At 39.4% G+C, this 13,470-nt stretch overlaps 2 protein-coding genes across 3 annotated transcripts; one reads left to right on the forward strand and one right to left on the reverse strand.

Annotated features, from left to right (window-relative positions):
- Positions 1-159: 159 nt before the first annotated feature.
- On the forward strand, positions 160-2,207 carry nxt2 (nuclear transport factor 2-like export factor 2). The gene is made up of 4 exons (XM_044364222.1): positions 160-318; positions 1,053-1,139; positions 1,564-1,708; positions 1,916-2,207. Exons 1-4 carry the CDS (start codon positions 304-306, stop codon positions 2,098-2,100), a joined length of 432 nt encoding a protein of 143 aa, XP_044220157.1. The 5' UTR covers positions 160-303; the 3' UTR covers positions 2,101-2,207.
- On the reverse strand, positions 2,203-13,049 carry acsl4a (acyl-CoA synthetase long chain family member 4a). Of its 2 annotated transcripts, none has more exons than XM_044364217.1 (15): positions 12,486-13,049; positions 9,525-10,088; positions 9,245-9,422; positions 9,042-9,151; positions 8,167-8,305; positions 7,897-8,047; positions 7,350-7,473; positions 7,115-7,186; positions 6,838-6,977; positions 6,500-6,672; positions 6,334-6,408; positions 6,037-6,225; positions 5,761-5,875; positions 3,810-3,967; positions 2,203-3,605 (listed from the first exon to the last, which is right to left on the reverse strand). In XM_044364217.1, exons 2-15 carry the CDS (start codon positions 9,879-9,881, stop codon positions 3,448-3,450), a joined length of 2,139 nt encoding a protein of 712 aa, XP_044220152.1. In that variant the 5' UTR covers positions 9,882-10,088; positions 12,486-13,049; the 3' UTR covers positions 2,203-3,447. The 2 variants fall into 2 exon arrangements, with proteins under 2 accessions (XP_044220152.1, XP_044220153.1); XM_044364218.1 differs by lacking the exon at positions 12,486-13,049 and adding an exon at positions 10,495-12,476.
- Between the last annotated feature and the right edge of the window lie 421 nt (positions 13,050-13,470).

The following is a 13,470-nucleotide window of genomic DNA, read 5'->3' on the forward strand; positions in this document are numbered from 1 at the left end:
CAGTGGCCTCGCCAAACAATGAGACTGAATTACCATATAGTTTTCACCCGATTATCAATTCAGTCATTATTCTATTTGAGTCAATGAAAATGTAGTAGATGTGGAAAGTGATTCAGAGAATCACATTTAATGAAAAACATTTTATTTTGGTAGGTAGATGTGGTGACCGGAGGAAGTAATACACGCGGCACCGTTAGCAAATCATCGGGGCAAAGAAAGCCATCAAAGATTGATGATTAAAAAGACCAAGCTGTCCTTCTGATAGAAGTGTTCAGAGTAGTCCCGAAACATATATTTGTGCTCATGGCAACCACGCTGGTAAGTATTAATTTAAGCTGCAATATAAGGCTGAAATCAACCAGATAACGCAATGTTCTGTTAGCAATCGTTAGCCAGTTTCCAATGTGCGCCTTTAACATGCATGTATTATGCTGCAATCCATTGTACTCGGAACTCGGGAAAAAAGGACTTTCGACACGGAAAAGCATAGCCGAACGGTCATTCAAGTCAGAATCTCAGGCAAGATCAATCTAACCCATGAATACATCCATGATCTAAGCTGACAGAAACACACCTGACGTCACAACAATATGGTGGCGCACACATTGATCAGTGCAGAATTACCCTTCCATCAATTTTTACTTCATTCACTGTTTGTGTTGTGAAACGTAATGTAATAACTTTGCAGTTGCCGTTTCCATTCAGTTGATTTGTGCCCGATAGAAGTCTTTGCAAGCACGCGGTACTAGCCTCCTCCTCCCGTCTCTTTTAAAGTGTGCTTTAACACACAGTGTTAGCACACTTTAGTAGCAGATGTAGTGTTGGGTTGAAAAGAAATCCTGTATGTATATGGACCTTCAAACATCAGTTTTCTGCGGGCGTTCATGTCTTCCCCGGCAGATGCATTTGGGAATACCGACTCGGAACTATCGACCTCCGACTTTCAATGGATTGCAGCATTACAACACATTAATTCTTTATAGTAACAGATACCTTCACTTGCAAAATTTGTTTGATCATGACCACCGTTCAATAACTCATTGTCACACTAGGATTTCAGGACCCATGTCGACCAGTCCTGCAGATATTCAGAAGAATTTGTCAACATTTATTATGACTGCATGGATAAGAAAAGGAGGGTGAGTTTTGTTCTAAAATAGTAAAACGTCATTACTGATTATTGTAGAAAATTTGTGATGTCACAGATCCTGCTCGAAGGCTCAACCCTTGAAACTGGATTTTCAACGAGCAAACTCTCCACTTTAAGCAGATACATGTGAAAACAGCCTTCTAGTGTCAAACTCTGCACATACATCATTCTGCACAGTGAAGCTCAAGCATTCAACTGTAGGAACAAGAATCAAATTAATGGGATGATTATCCAAAAGCTCATGTAAAAATAGAGAATATCAGCTGGTGATTATTTTTCTCTCATACATCAACATCAGTGTTATCCTAAAAAAAATGTTTTGGATGTATTGGGCACCAGAGGACAGCACTGCATTCTGCTCTCACATCTTGTCATTGTTTAACTGTCATTATTTACTGGCTCTTGTGTCTCAGAACCTGACCCGACTCTACCTGGACAAGGCAACCTTGGTGTGGAATGGAAATGCTGTGTCAGGACAGGACGCCCTGGGGGAGTTTTTTGAGTCCCTGCCATCGAGCGAGTTCCAAGTTCATACACTAGATTGTCAACCAGTTCACGGTTAGTGGAGCTGCCTCAAATCAAAACCTATTCAAGTGCACTGGATGATCTTCAAATACTGTATGTGGAGTGTATTGAATGTGAAGAAGGGCATTAAAACATTAAGCATTTCAAGTGGAATTAAAGGGTGAAAATAAATGAGTTTCACAATTTAAAGATGTGATAGGTGTGCTAATCCAGCTTCAATATCCCTTTCTTCATTCACAGAACAAGCAACTCAAGGCCAGACCACACTGCTCGTGGTGACTGGTGGGACTGTCAAGTTTGAAGGGAACAAACAGCGCTTCTTCAACCAGAATTTTCTTTTAACAGCTCAGGCTTCACCCAACAATGACCAGCCTGTTTGGAAGATTGCTAGTGACTGTTTCCGTTTTCAAGACTGGAATAGCTGAAACTCTCATTTCCCTCTAAAACGTTTTAACACAGTGATCATCTTGAAACTTAAGATGCCGTTTTGTTCATTTCTATATTTTTGTAATAAAATAAACATGTCATACAACACAGAATAAGATGTTTATTCTCAAGAAATGTTGAACAAGGCTTGTGATCATAACGATGGAATAATAAATACAAATGGGATCACAGAACAACCGACTGTAAAGCAACTGTCAGTGTCTGTCCTTAAATGTTTAAGGACGCACTGACAACACTTTGAAAAATGCATAAAAAACACTGCTATAATATTAAAATGAACAGAATTAGCTTCAGATATCCTTTTAATACCAAATTGTGCATTAAACTGTTAACTGAGGTAAAATATGCTTGGTATTACAGTATGCCAGTTCTGACTGTAGCTCCTGCTAAAAAGCTTTTTAGTAGCTAGTAGTTAAGCATGCTTGCTCTTGAATAAATAAGGCGCCCACAAGAATTCTGACAGAAGAGCTCTCCGTACGAGCGATCCACTATTTGACAATTTCATATATTAAAACATTTGTTTATCTTCCTGAGTCGTTTATGTTTACACATTTTGGTCTTGCTTTCGGAATAAATTGACACAAAAAAAGCATAAATAAAACAACATTGGCCAGAATAAATTAGATCGATAGCAGACATGATCACAAGTAACGTTTTTTTTTTTTTTTTTGCAAATTATAACCTCTATGTTTCATGTCTGTATCTCTCGTTGGGAGTATTTTCCTAAAGCCCCAAGTAAACTTTACATGGCATTTAAACTATTTTTTTTTTTTAAAACATTATTTTTTAAAACAAATGTGTAAACTATTTTTAACTAGATGCCACCTACTTCTGCTTGACTACACTAGCGCTGCAGACCGAAGGCACAATAACATACTTCAACTTTACAAAAGAGCATTACAAGCCTCCATGATGATTACAGTTGTTAATATTTCAATGGAAGTAACAACAAAGCATCAGCAACAAATGGAGGACAGTCATACTTTTTATCAGCAACAAACGGAGTGCAAACAGACTTTTAAGTGGATGGCAGTCGAGTGCTGTAATGGTTTCGGACCCTTCTCGCAGAATAAGAGCTGTCACCTTCAGTGCATCTCTTTGACACAATCGAAACTTCTCTACTGTTCTACACACAAGAATATAAAGCAGCACAGATGGATCAACAGCTACAACTATCTACAGCTTCAGCTTTTCTGTTCGAGCCATTTTCTTTTGTATTGTACTCAAACAGCATAAAAACCCAAATGGGTAATGGGGGAGATTATTTACATATCAAAACAGTGATTATGGTTGTAATAGAGACTCTTGGGTTAAATTTGTCACAGTCATTTGCCTCCATACATTCTCTCTATGTGGTGGAGATAGTGGTTCTTCAGCTCTTTCCTCTTCAGTTTAAAAGCATCTGTGACGAGACCTGTCTCAGGGGTCCATGGCTCTGGACTCAGATGAACCATCACTGGAATCTCAAACCGCTGCAGTTTAACTACGTTGATGAAAAGGGAGGAGAAAGAGAAGACAGTTATCACAATATAGTACAATGAATGATTTGCTATTCTCTAATCAAATACCAGTATATCACATACACAATAATGGTGATAAAGACGGGAAATAAGAGGTGTGGACAGAGGTAGATAAGATGATCAGTAAAGTCATATAATTATGTTATGAAATGAGAGTTAACTCTTACTGTTAGCAGCAACCTCCTTGATCTCCTTCAGAACCTCTCTCTCCATATCCGGGTGAGTGCAGATCTCCTCCCATGTTCCTACTATGCCTCTCTGCTTGGCCAGTCCTGTCAGGTTTTTCTGGTTGGGAACCACAAAGCTGATCACGTAGTTCTGTTCACTGCAAAGATTAACATTAGAAACAGGGTTGACAAACTAGAAAAGTCATAGTTCATGTGTGCTCGCTGCTGAAAATTTGCACTTGAAACATTCAATATAGCTGAAATGTTCAATCAGTTGAAGTGAGACTAAAAATACAAATACTGAAAAAAGTTGGAAGTTTCACTTGAAGTGTAAGCACTGAATGAAGTTGAAGCATTATTTTAATTATGATCACTAAGTAGAGTTGATGTGCTGAAAAGAGTTGAAGTTAGAGCACCAAAAGCAGTTGAAATGTCAGGTGACGCATTAAGCTCAAAGTGTCAGTTGAAGTGGAAATGTTGAAAGGAAACAGTGATAGTGTATGAAGTGGAAGATGTCAGTGGAAGTGTCGTCTCTATCGTAAAAAACGTCAACCAGTGTGAGTATATTGTATGTGAATAGTGGAAGTGTGATTTATGGGAGCTGAAGAAGTTTTTTAGTTGTTCACAAGGTGGAGACCTGAGACCTGGAAGGGTTTGAAGTGTCAATGTGTTAGTATAGAAAAGGAGTTCAGATGTCAGTTGAAGAGAAAGATTAATGCAGCTGGAATGTCAGCTGGTGTGAAATGGTCATATCAAAAAAAAAAAAAAGAAAGAAGTGAGAGTGAGGCCTGAAAGTTGGAGAAACTCTGAACTGCTATTGCTGGACCTACTTTGAGGAATGATTAGCATGAGGAGGTCAGGGTGGGACTGGGGTGAATATACATTATTGAATATCATGTTTAAATGATTTTGTTAATTATTTGTTGCCAAATTAATGACGTGAGGCATAAAAAATTGCTAATTTCTAACAAACCCTTAGGACTGGATGATGTGAATATAACACAGATCACAGTATGTTTTTAGATATGGAAAAAAAAAAAAATCACATAAGCTGTGTGATCGAACTGTAACTGTAATCTTTTTAGGTAGGCGTTCTTCAACTTTTTATACAGTGTAGAATGATTCATAATATAGACAACCCTCCCACATTTATACACAAATTGCAAATATGAGTATATTTGTAACTTTCACATATGATGTAATGAGTATTTAAGTAATATTGTATTTTGTCACTTGGTATTGCCACATAGTTCGACATAATTAACATCAGCTGGTTTAATGTGATATGTGAGCAAATACAGTGAAATACATCCATATTGGACAAAAAAAAATCCATATTTTTAAACGCTAATGCGAGGCTGAATATTTCCCAAAATAAAGGTTGATACAGAGTCTGCTTCACTTCACGATTACGTACGACTATCTGACAACAGACGCGGGAAGTAATTAAATAAGACTAGTAAAATACAATAGTGTGTGTGTCTGTCAGTGGCTACTATCTGGGATAAAGTTCAGACTTAAGATCAGTTGACGGGGGATGACTTGTCCAATTCCAGACAAAAGCCACGTCATCAATTGGAAAAATACTGATTTTTGGGTCTGTGGTTTGGGTTGCAATAAAGTGTGCATGTGTGTGTGTATTAATACGTAGTACTGGTGATGACAGAGTGGGAGATGACTCAATGGAGGTTTAACCAGCTGAGTCAGTCTGTCTCAACACTCACTTTTTGGCAGTCCTACTGGTTTTTTGTTTCGTTTAAAGAAGCTTGTGAAGTTTGCCTATTATAAACAAGATACATTTACATTTTGTGTGTATCCCTGAGGGCTGACAAAATGTATTAAAGAAAATGTGAGAGAGACAAATATCTAACAACATCACTGTGAAGTAGGGCGGGGTGTCGCTTACGTAAGAAAATGACTATTTAACTATTGCCAAAGGCGACTTACTCACCTGTTTGCGTAGGCACAGATGTTGTCAATGAGTGAGCAGTTTTTCAGAGCAGACTCCACTTTACCGAGAGACACGTACTCCCCAGCCTGCAGTTTGACCAAGTCTTTCTTGCGATCTAAATGAGAATATAAAAATAACTTCACAACAGTGCTGTGTTATCAAGTACAAACAGTTTTCCTGTCAGAAGTCACAACTACACTGACTGCAGATTAGTGCCATGAAATTAAGTATGTGATGGCCTTTAACAAGCGCCATCTGATGTCATAGAACACTCACCCACTATTTGTAGACAACCATCCGGGTAAATCTCTCCTACATCTCCAGTACAGAACCATCTTTGTCCTTTTTCATCCACAAAAAAGTCCTGGTTGTTGCTTTCATTCCTGTAGTAACCCATGGTTACATTGGGGCCACCAATCAGGATCTCCCCTCTTGGGTTTGGCTTGTCCCTGCTGGTATAACCACCTGAGATAAAGTAGCAAATGAAATAGTATAATTAAACATAATTACCCTGCAATAAAAAATACTTTTCCATCTGTACTGTAAGTACAACAATGTATTTTTCAGCCATACCTTCAGCCCAGTCCCTGAGTCTGACTTCACAACAAATAAGAGGAGCTCCAACACGACCAGTACTGATGTCCACAACTGGAAAATAAAACACAATATGTTAATGACATTGTTACTCATTTCCGTCTTTAAACTCCACTTCTATTCTACACTGTAAATATCACCTTACCCTCTGTGATGGTGCCTGCTCCACAGGTTTCAGTGAGGCCGTAGCCTTGGCCCACGGGACAACAGAAACATACATTCATAAATCTCTGAGTGGCTGAGGATAGTGGGGCTCCTCCTGACAACATCATCCTCACCCTTCCTCCCAGCAGTTTCTTCACTTTCCGGAACAAAAGGCTGCAGAAACAGAAAGAGGCTCCAAGGTGAGAATGGTGACGCCTACACCTGTTATTATTTTTTTAAAAAGGTGTGGAGTCTAACCTGTGGCTATGTGTCTGATTTTAACCAGAATAACACAGTTGCATTTCACCTAAAGGGTAATGGAAAGTAGTGGTTTCTTACGCATTGCAGAGCGGTGCATCATAGCCTCTCTTGATCTGCTCTAGTTTATATTTGTAGCCCAGTGTAAACAGCGTCTTCTGAATGAAACTCATTTCCTGCACTTTGCTCATCACGTTCCTGTTTATACGATCCATAATTTCCTTTTTAGGAGAAAACAAAGGGAAAAAAACAGATAGAGTGTTAGGAAAACTGAGAAAACAGGCAGGAGAAAAAGAAAACAGAGGGAGAGCAGAGTAGTGAGTGATGGACTGAACAAATGATGTAACAGGAATCTTACTGGTACAGCTGCCATCAGGGTGGGTCTGAGCACAGAGCAGTCTCCTTTACTCCCTTTCTTTATCTTTGTTGACTAGAAAGAACAGGAAGAAAATTGTTATTGAACTGCAACAATGATTAAGCTAACACCAATAACGGCGAGACGTATTAGTGACTGCACCCTTCTACTTTACAAAGAAATATAGTGTAGACATTGACAAATACGACATAATCAGATGTAGGGGGTGGGGCATTACCTGGTCTGATAGCGTCTGGGGGGAAGAGTAGCCGATCCGACAGCCATATGTGACACAGGAGATTTCTGCTGTCATTTCCAGAACATGAGCCAGAGGCAGATAGGCTATGTAGGTATCTTTAGGCCTGAACAGAGACAGAAAATAAAGGTTAGAGCCAGCAGCATCTTTTCTGTTCCTTTTTCTTTTTTTTTCTTACAATTTCATCCAAGTAACCATGTTCAAAGATGCCCCGTGGCTAATAAATCTAAGATAAAATCTAAGATAAATGTAACGCCTTCAGATTTCTGGCGAGTGGTAGTTTTTCTGCCTCTGTAAGCATGTCCTACCGCAAATTTATTATGAATAATTCTACTGCTGTCTACTTGAGAGTGTGTTTTTATATATTTTTACATATTTTCTAATTTTGTTTTAGTTGGAATAAATAAAGGAACACTGGAGAGATGTGGTGGTTAAACCCTGGCTGGAGAATGGGAAAAAAAGAGGCAGTGCTGTACACATCATATTATACTAAGGCATATACAGTACAGCAACCAATGATTAAACTTACCCCAGTCCAGGGATGCGTTCACACTGGCCTGTCATTCCTGCAATCAGGTTACTGTGGACAATCATGACTCCTTTGGGTCTGCCTGTGGAGCCACTAGTATACATCACCACAGCCAGGTCGGAAGGCTGGGGCTTCACGATTTCCCTTCCCGCTGCAAAACAGTCCATTTTTAAATTATTGGCGCATATGTAATGTGTGAGACTTTAAAAAAAAAAAATCACTGTATTTTACACAGACTCTCAATCAAAATGAGACAGAGCAAATACACACTGTTTTCAGGCAGCGCGCCCAGCTCTCGTACAGCTTGCATGCTGTGGATAGAGAGTCCTGCTGGGTAGCCTTCTGTGGTCACTTTCTTCTGGTCCACGTAGATCACATGCTTCAGTTTTGGGATCAGTGGAAGCACATTCTGGACAGAAAAAAAGGGGACAAAGATGTTATCACAACAGGATTCCCAATCACATGATTTCTTTTTATACATGAGTAGTATGTATTAAAAGTGCATCCACTGACATGATCTTTATAATGGGCAGCAGTTTGATGGGATTAATACAAAAACAAAGAAATTACAGAAACAATATCTGCAATCCCAAAATATGACAAAGAGATATAATATGAAAGTCGTTAAGTTTACATTTCTATTTTTGATGTGCAATTTGAAGCGTTTCTTTTTGTTTTTATTAACAGACAAAATGAATCCCATATTTCTCTCTCTCACTCTGTCCTGACACAGACTGCATTTTGTTGTGCCTTACTGAAAAATGTCTTGACAGTCATATGTTCAAAATAACTGCCATAATGAATTTCATTTGTCCTTAACTAGTAAACCACACCAGCTTGAAATGCAAATACACGGCAACACTGAGGACCATTCATGCAGTAATGGAGTATGCCTCTCGTCTAATTTAAATACAACTTAACAGATGTCTTCATACATTCATCCAACTGGCTACAGAAGCTCGCACGAGGTTAAAGCAATTTACAATACATCTACATACCAACTCTGATGTTCATTCACTCCCAAATGGAGATCTTATGATATGATTAGGGTTACTCCAGACAGATAAGATGGTTCATGACCTTGACATTTGCCCCAGTTGTATTAGTCACAGGGAGCGGTTCAGGCTATGTGTTGTAAAACTCACTTTCAGTTTAGTCTCAAGCAGTTCCACACTGGTCACCAGGTGTGTAACTCCAGTCTCGTTCAGTCCAAACGCAATCGCATCCTCTCCCAGTGTGGCATAGAATGTCACCACTGTCGTGAATACGAAAACACTCAGTTAATACATCATTCACACTTTGTGGTAGAACAGCTTTTAATATACTGTACATACTGTAATGTACTTACATGGGAAATTGTGCCTGAAGCAGGTCTGGGCAGTGATCATCCACTCTGCTCTGGTCTCACAGAAGATTGCAATGGTGTTTTTGGGCTGCTGCCCAAGAGCTGCCAATCCATTGCCAAACTGACTGACTATAGAGTCCAGTTCATTATAGGACAGCCATCTATACTCCCCGAGGATCAGCTAGCAGGAAAAAAAAGAGTCAGTTGCTACGTGAGACATTTTTGTCTTGATAAACGTACTTTACACACAAAAAAATAATAAATAAAGTAGAGGCATTCTTACCTTTTTAAATACTTTACCGCTGGGTTGTATTTCATTCTCTTCACTCAGTACATCTCGGGTGCCGAGACAGTGCGCTTGGCCAAAGCGTTGCACAGCATGTGCAAACAGCTTATCGAGTGTGTCCTTGCCTGGGAAGTCCTCCCTGGCCAGGGAATCGAAGTGGTCCACAGAGCGGTATGGTCCCTCTGCATGGCCTGATGTGGAGCGGGCCTTGATCCGGTTGGAGAGAAGTTTCCTCTTCCCCGCACCAGTGATGTAGTACCAGGGCAGGAAAGAGAGGACAGAGTACACCCACACCAGAAGGTGGATTGGAAAGAGGAGGATAGATTGGAGGAAAGAGTCTGACTGGGCACCCATACTGTTCTTAGGAGGAGTATATGGGGAAGGGAACTGAGCAGACTACAACTGGATGGTATGCTGGTCTCAAAGATGTCAGAAGTGCGTAAGGAAAGTTGTGTCGGATGGAAAACCTTGGAAAGAAAAAAGTCCCCGGAGTAGATGATTTTAAGAACCTCACAACTGTAGTGAGAGAATATCTGGTCCACGGTCACCAAAATGTTACACCTACAGCAGGAATAAAAAAGAAAATAACATTAGAAAAGATGTGTTAATGAAATACATATCATAATTAAATCATTTTACAAGTTAAAGAGCAAAAGTAAAAAAAAAAAAAAAATCAGGGTTGTTTTTCACCCCAAATGTAAGTCACATGCCAATAGCTGTCTAAAAGAGGAAGTTGGTCAGTTAACTAAGAAGGTCTAATTGCACGTTTTTCACAAAAACACAGAATCCTGACAAAGCAATTGTCTGCAAATCAGAGAAGGCAGTGACTTACTACTACTTATCTACCATCTGTACCTGAAAGTAACTTAAAGCAATCCCTTGATTAGCTCCTCTTACACCCACGACTGTGCAATGCTGACTAAGAAGTACAGGCTACTCAGTACTATAAGGGAAATAACTCACTCACAGTGTCAGAGACTCGCCTCCTTCTTGCGCTGTACCAAAACAGCCTCTGATACTCTGTCAGCTTTCAATGTTCGATTTATATATCACACTTCCTGGGAGGGCGTGTTCAACGATGCAAATTAACTCCTGTGTAATGTTCAAACACCTGTCTTTCAGTAAATAAAAGGCAGGTTTTCTGTGAGGTCATGGAGGGATGAAACAGAGTTGAGACATGTCCCCTCTGACCGGATTGGCTACTGTCCAATGACCACAGCCTTTGAGTTAACTGAAGAGGATGACAACCAATGACAGTACTCTTGAGGCTCACCCCACTCAGTGGTCAGCGAAAGGCCACTCTAGGGCAAGCTCAGCTCACTAATAACCTCACCCTCGAAGAATAAGGGAATAAGAGAATCATAAAGGGTCCCGACCACCCGGATAACAGCCTTTTCTCCTGGTGGGAAGGAGGTACTGGGCCAGCACTGAGAGAGAAAGAGCTTCTAGCATCCTAAATGAGGTCAATGACCCCCACCTCCCTCCCCCCCATCACACACATATCTATTTAAACTCTTTTTAACGCACAAATTGAGGGAACTGGATTACGTAATAATTGCGTGTGACGAATAAACTTGATTGATTGCATGGAGGAGTTCAGACTGAACTGACCAAACTACATGTTGAACTTTTACCTGAATTTCCAACATCAATATAAATACACACCCAGTGTCAGAACCAATACTGAAAGATATGACTTCAACAACATCGGATAGAAAATTCAACTCTTTCTCATTGACTATGTATCTACTCAACTACCTTATCTAATCTATGATGAATAACATTTCCGTAACTGTAGTGATGAAAGTGACATGCCCTATTCAGAAGGCTTCGTTTCACTTCACTTTAGAAATGGTGTTACTCACCTTTCAGTCAATCATAGCTCTAATCCATGTCACACATGTCTGTATCTTAGAAGAAAAAAATCCCTGGCTGTACTCCAGAGTACTATTCTATCTATAGACTTGACAGAACACCAAAATGATTTCATTTGCAAAACATCGGCATGCCTGGGGCAATTCAAATATTCTGCTACATTTGCCTCTTGGTAGACATGTGCTGGCGTGATAGACTCAACATGATGTTTCAGACTTACAGGCTCCAAATATTACATATATGAAATATTAATAACGTAAATCAGTGGTTCTCACATTTTTTCACATCAAGGAGTCATAAACTGACACAAATTACACCACAGTGCCCCATCTGATGAGATTTTTGCTTGTAGATGTTTTATTATACAAAGTGTATGAAACCCATGACAAAAATAGTCGCACCTTTCTGTCATTATGTTACTTATAGATGGATTTATAGTGAAAATAAATTATTCCCCTTTTTGCTGGGGACCCCCTGGAAGGTCCCCTGTGGGTCCCCGGACTTTACTTTGAAAACCACTGATATAAATGAATCATTTCCATGGCAACATAAAATAGCCATTTTGGATACCGCTGATGTAATGTTACCCATAAAAATTACGATTATATTGCATGAAATGCCGGAGTTCACTCGTGGGTAGGGTTCGTTTTATGACTTCCATCGTATTGAAAAACAAAACGCTTTAAAACCATAAAAAGGTTCAATTAAAATGAAACGCTCAACACAATTTATCAGTAGTAGCTTATCTTTAAAACAGGATAAACCGGGAGGCGAACCAGCCCCGTTATAAAAACGTTATAGCGGTTAACTGACAATGGCAGATGAGGCGGGATGGCACAAGAAATGATGACAAAAGCCGCCACGCTGCTGCTGTGGCTCGTATCATTGAGCAAGCGTTGATTCACGTCAGCTATTGAGGATGTAACAGTTAACGTTAGCTAGAAAAGAAAGCCAATTGAACGCTGCCCACAGGAATTAACCCCAACACAAATCTACAAACGGATAAAGGCGGTAATGAGATTACGGTGGCCAGCTAGCGAGTGATACCCTGCTTAAACTGACAGCCTTGAGGGGATTTCTTACCTTCGGCGGCGGAAAACAGGTCCAGTCGTGTCTCGCGTCCCAGAAATGACCGAGAGTTACCTTTTCTCAGGACCTAGAAACCCGGAACTACTACGTCATCTGATTCCATATTTCTGGACCAATGAGCAGCAGCTGCGGATTAATGCCGCCTCTGTTGTCAGATGTTAATGACATTGCAGCGTGTGTCTGTTTTTTTTTTTCATGTTTGTAGCCTGTTGGTTATTTGCATTGACGGTATATTTGAATGAAATGTATTTTGTCTATTTACATTGACTGTATATTTTAACTAAATGTGTGTATTTTGTATATTTGCATTGACTGTGTATTTCAAGTAAACGTGTGTATTTTGTATGTTTGCATTGACTGTATATTTGAACTAAATGTATCCTGCTGATAACCAAAGGCAGAAAAAAAACACAATACTGTTTACATCTCTTGTGGTGTCAGTGTACCGCCCTGAGGTCTTAAAAGGCCTAATTGTTGTATTGAAATGTGTAATACCCAAGTCACTAAATGGTCTTTGCTGCAGGAGAAACACTGATAAATGTTTAGGCATTTTATAAATATTTTATACTACATTAAGGTATTAAAATAATCCAGTACAAGTACATTATTCCTTTATAAACATATTTCAAGCCATCGAAAATAACAATCAAATGCTTTAAAAACAATTTTATGTGTATGGTTTTCCACAAAAAACAAAACAAAACAAAAAGTTTCAAAAATTACTTAGATAAAAAAATGACAAATTACTCACTCTCAGTAGAAAACTCAGAATCCAATTTTCATTTCAAAAGTTATTATTCAGTATCTGCTGGACACAAGATGCTTCACTGAGAAGCCCATTCTCAGTGTATGTGCACTGGAGGCTTTAAGTTCACCCTGTGTTGCGTATTGATCCATAATTAGCTTTGAAACATGTGATACTATAAAATCATGCTTGTACATACATATCTTAAACTGAGCGCAGTTAATGTGAGATAGA

The sequence above is a fragment of the Thunnus albacares genome, chromosome 10 (genome assembly GCF_914725855.1).
Source record: "Thunnus albacares chromosome 10, fThuAlb1.1, whole genome shotgun sequence".
NCBI lineage: Eukaryota > Metazoa > Chordata > Actinopteri > Scombriformes > Scombridae > Thunnus > Thunnus albacares.

Excerpts from the sequence above, each read along its gene's own strand:
- nxt2 (XM_044364222.1), top strand. Across the intron at positions 1,140-1,563 it reads GCATGGATAAGAAAAGGAGG|AACCTGACCCGACTCTACCT; the intron begins GTGAGTTTTGTT and ends CTTGTGTCTCAG. Across the intron at positions 1,709-1,915 it reads AGATTGTCAACCAGTTCACG|AACAAGCAACTCAAGGCCAG; the intron begins GTTAGTGGAGCT and ends CTTCATTCACAG.
- acsl4a (XM_044364217.1), bottom strand. The coding sequence starts at position 9,881 with ATGGGTGCCCAGTCAGACTCTTTCCTCCAATCTATCCTCCTCTTTCCA. Across the intron at positions 7,187-7,349 it reads CCCAGACGCTATCAGACCAG|TCAACAAAGATAAAGAAAGG; the intron begins GTAATGCCCCAC and ends TGTTCTTTCTAG. Across the intron at positions 5,876-6,036 it reads TGGTTGTCTACAAATAGTGG|ATCGCAAGAAAGACTTGGTC; the intron begins GTGAGTGTTCTA and ends ATTCTCATTTAG.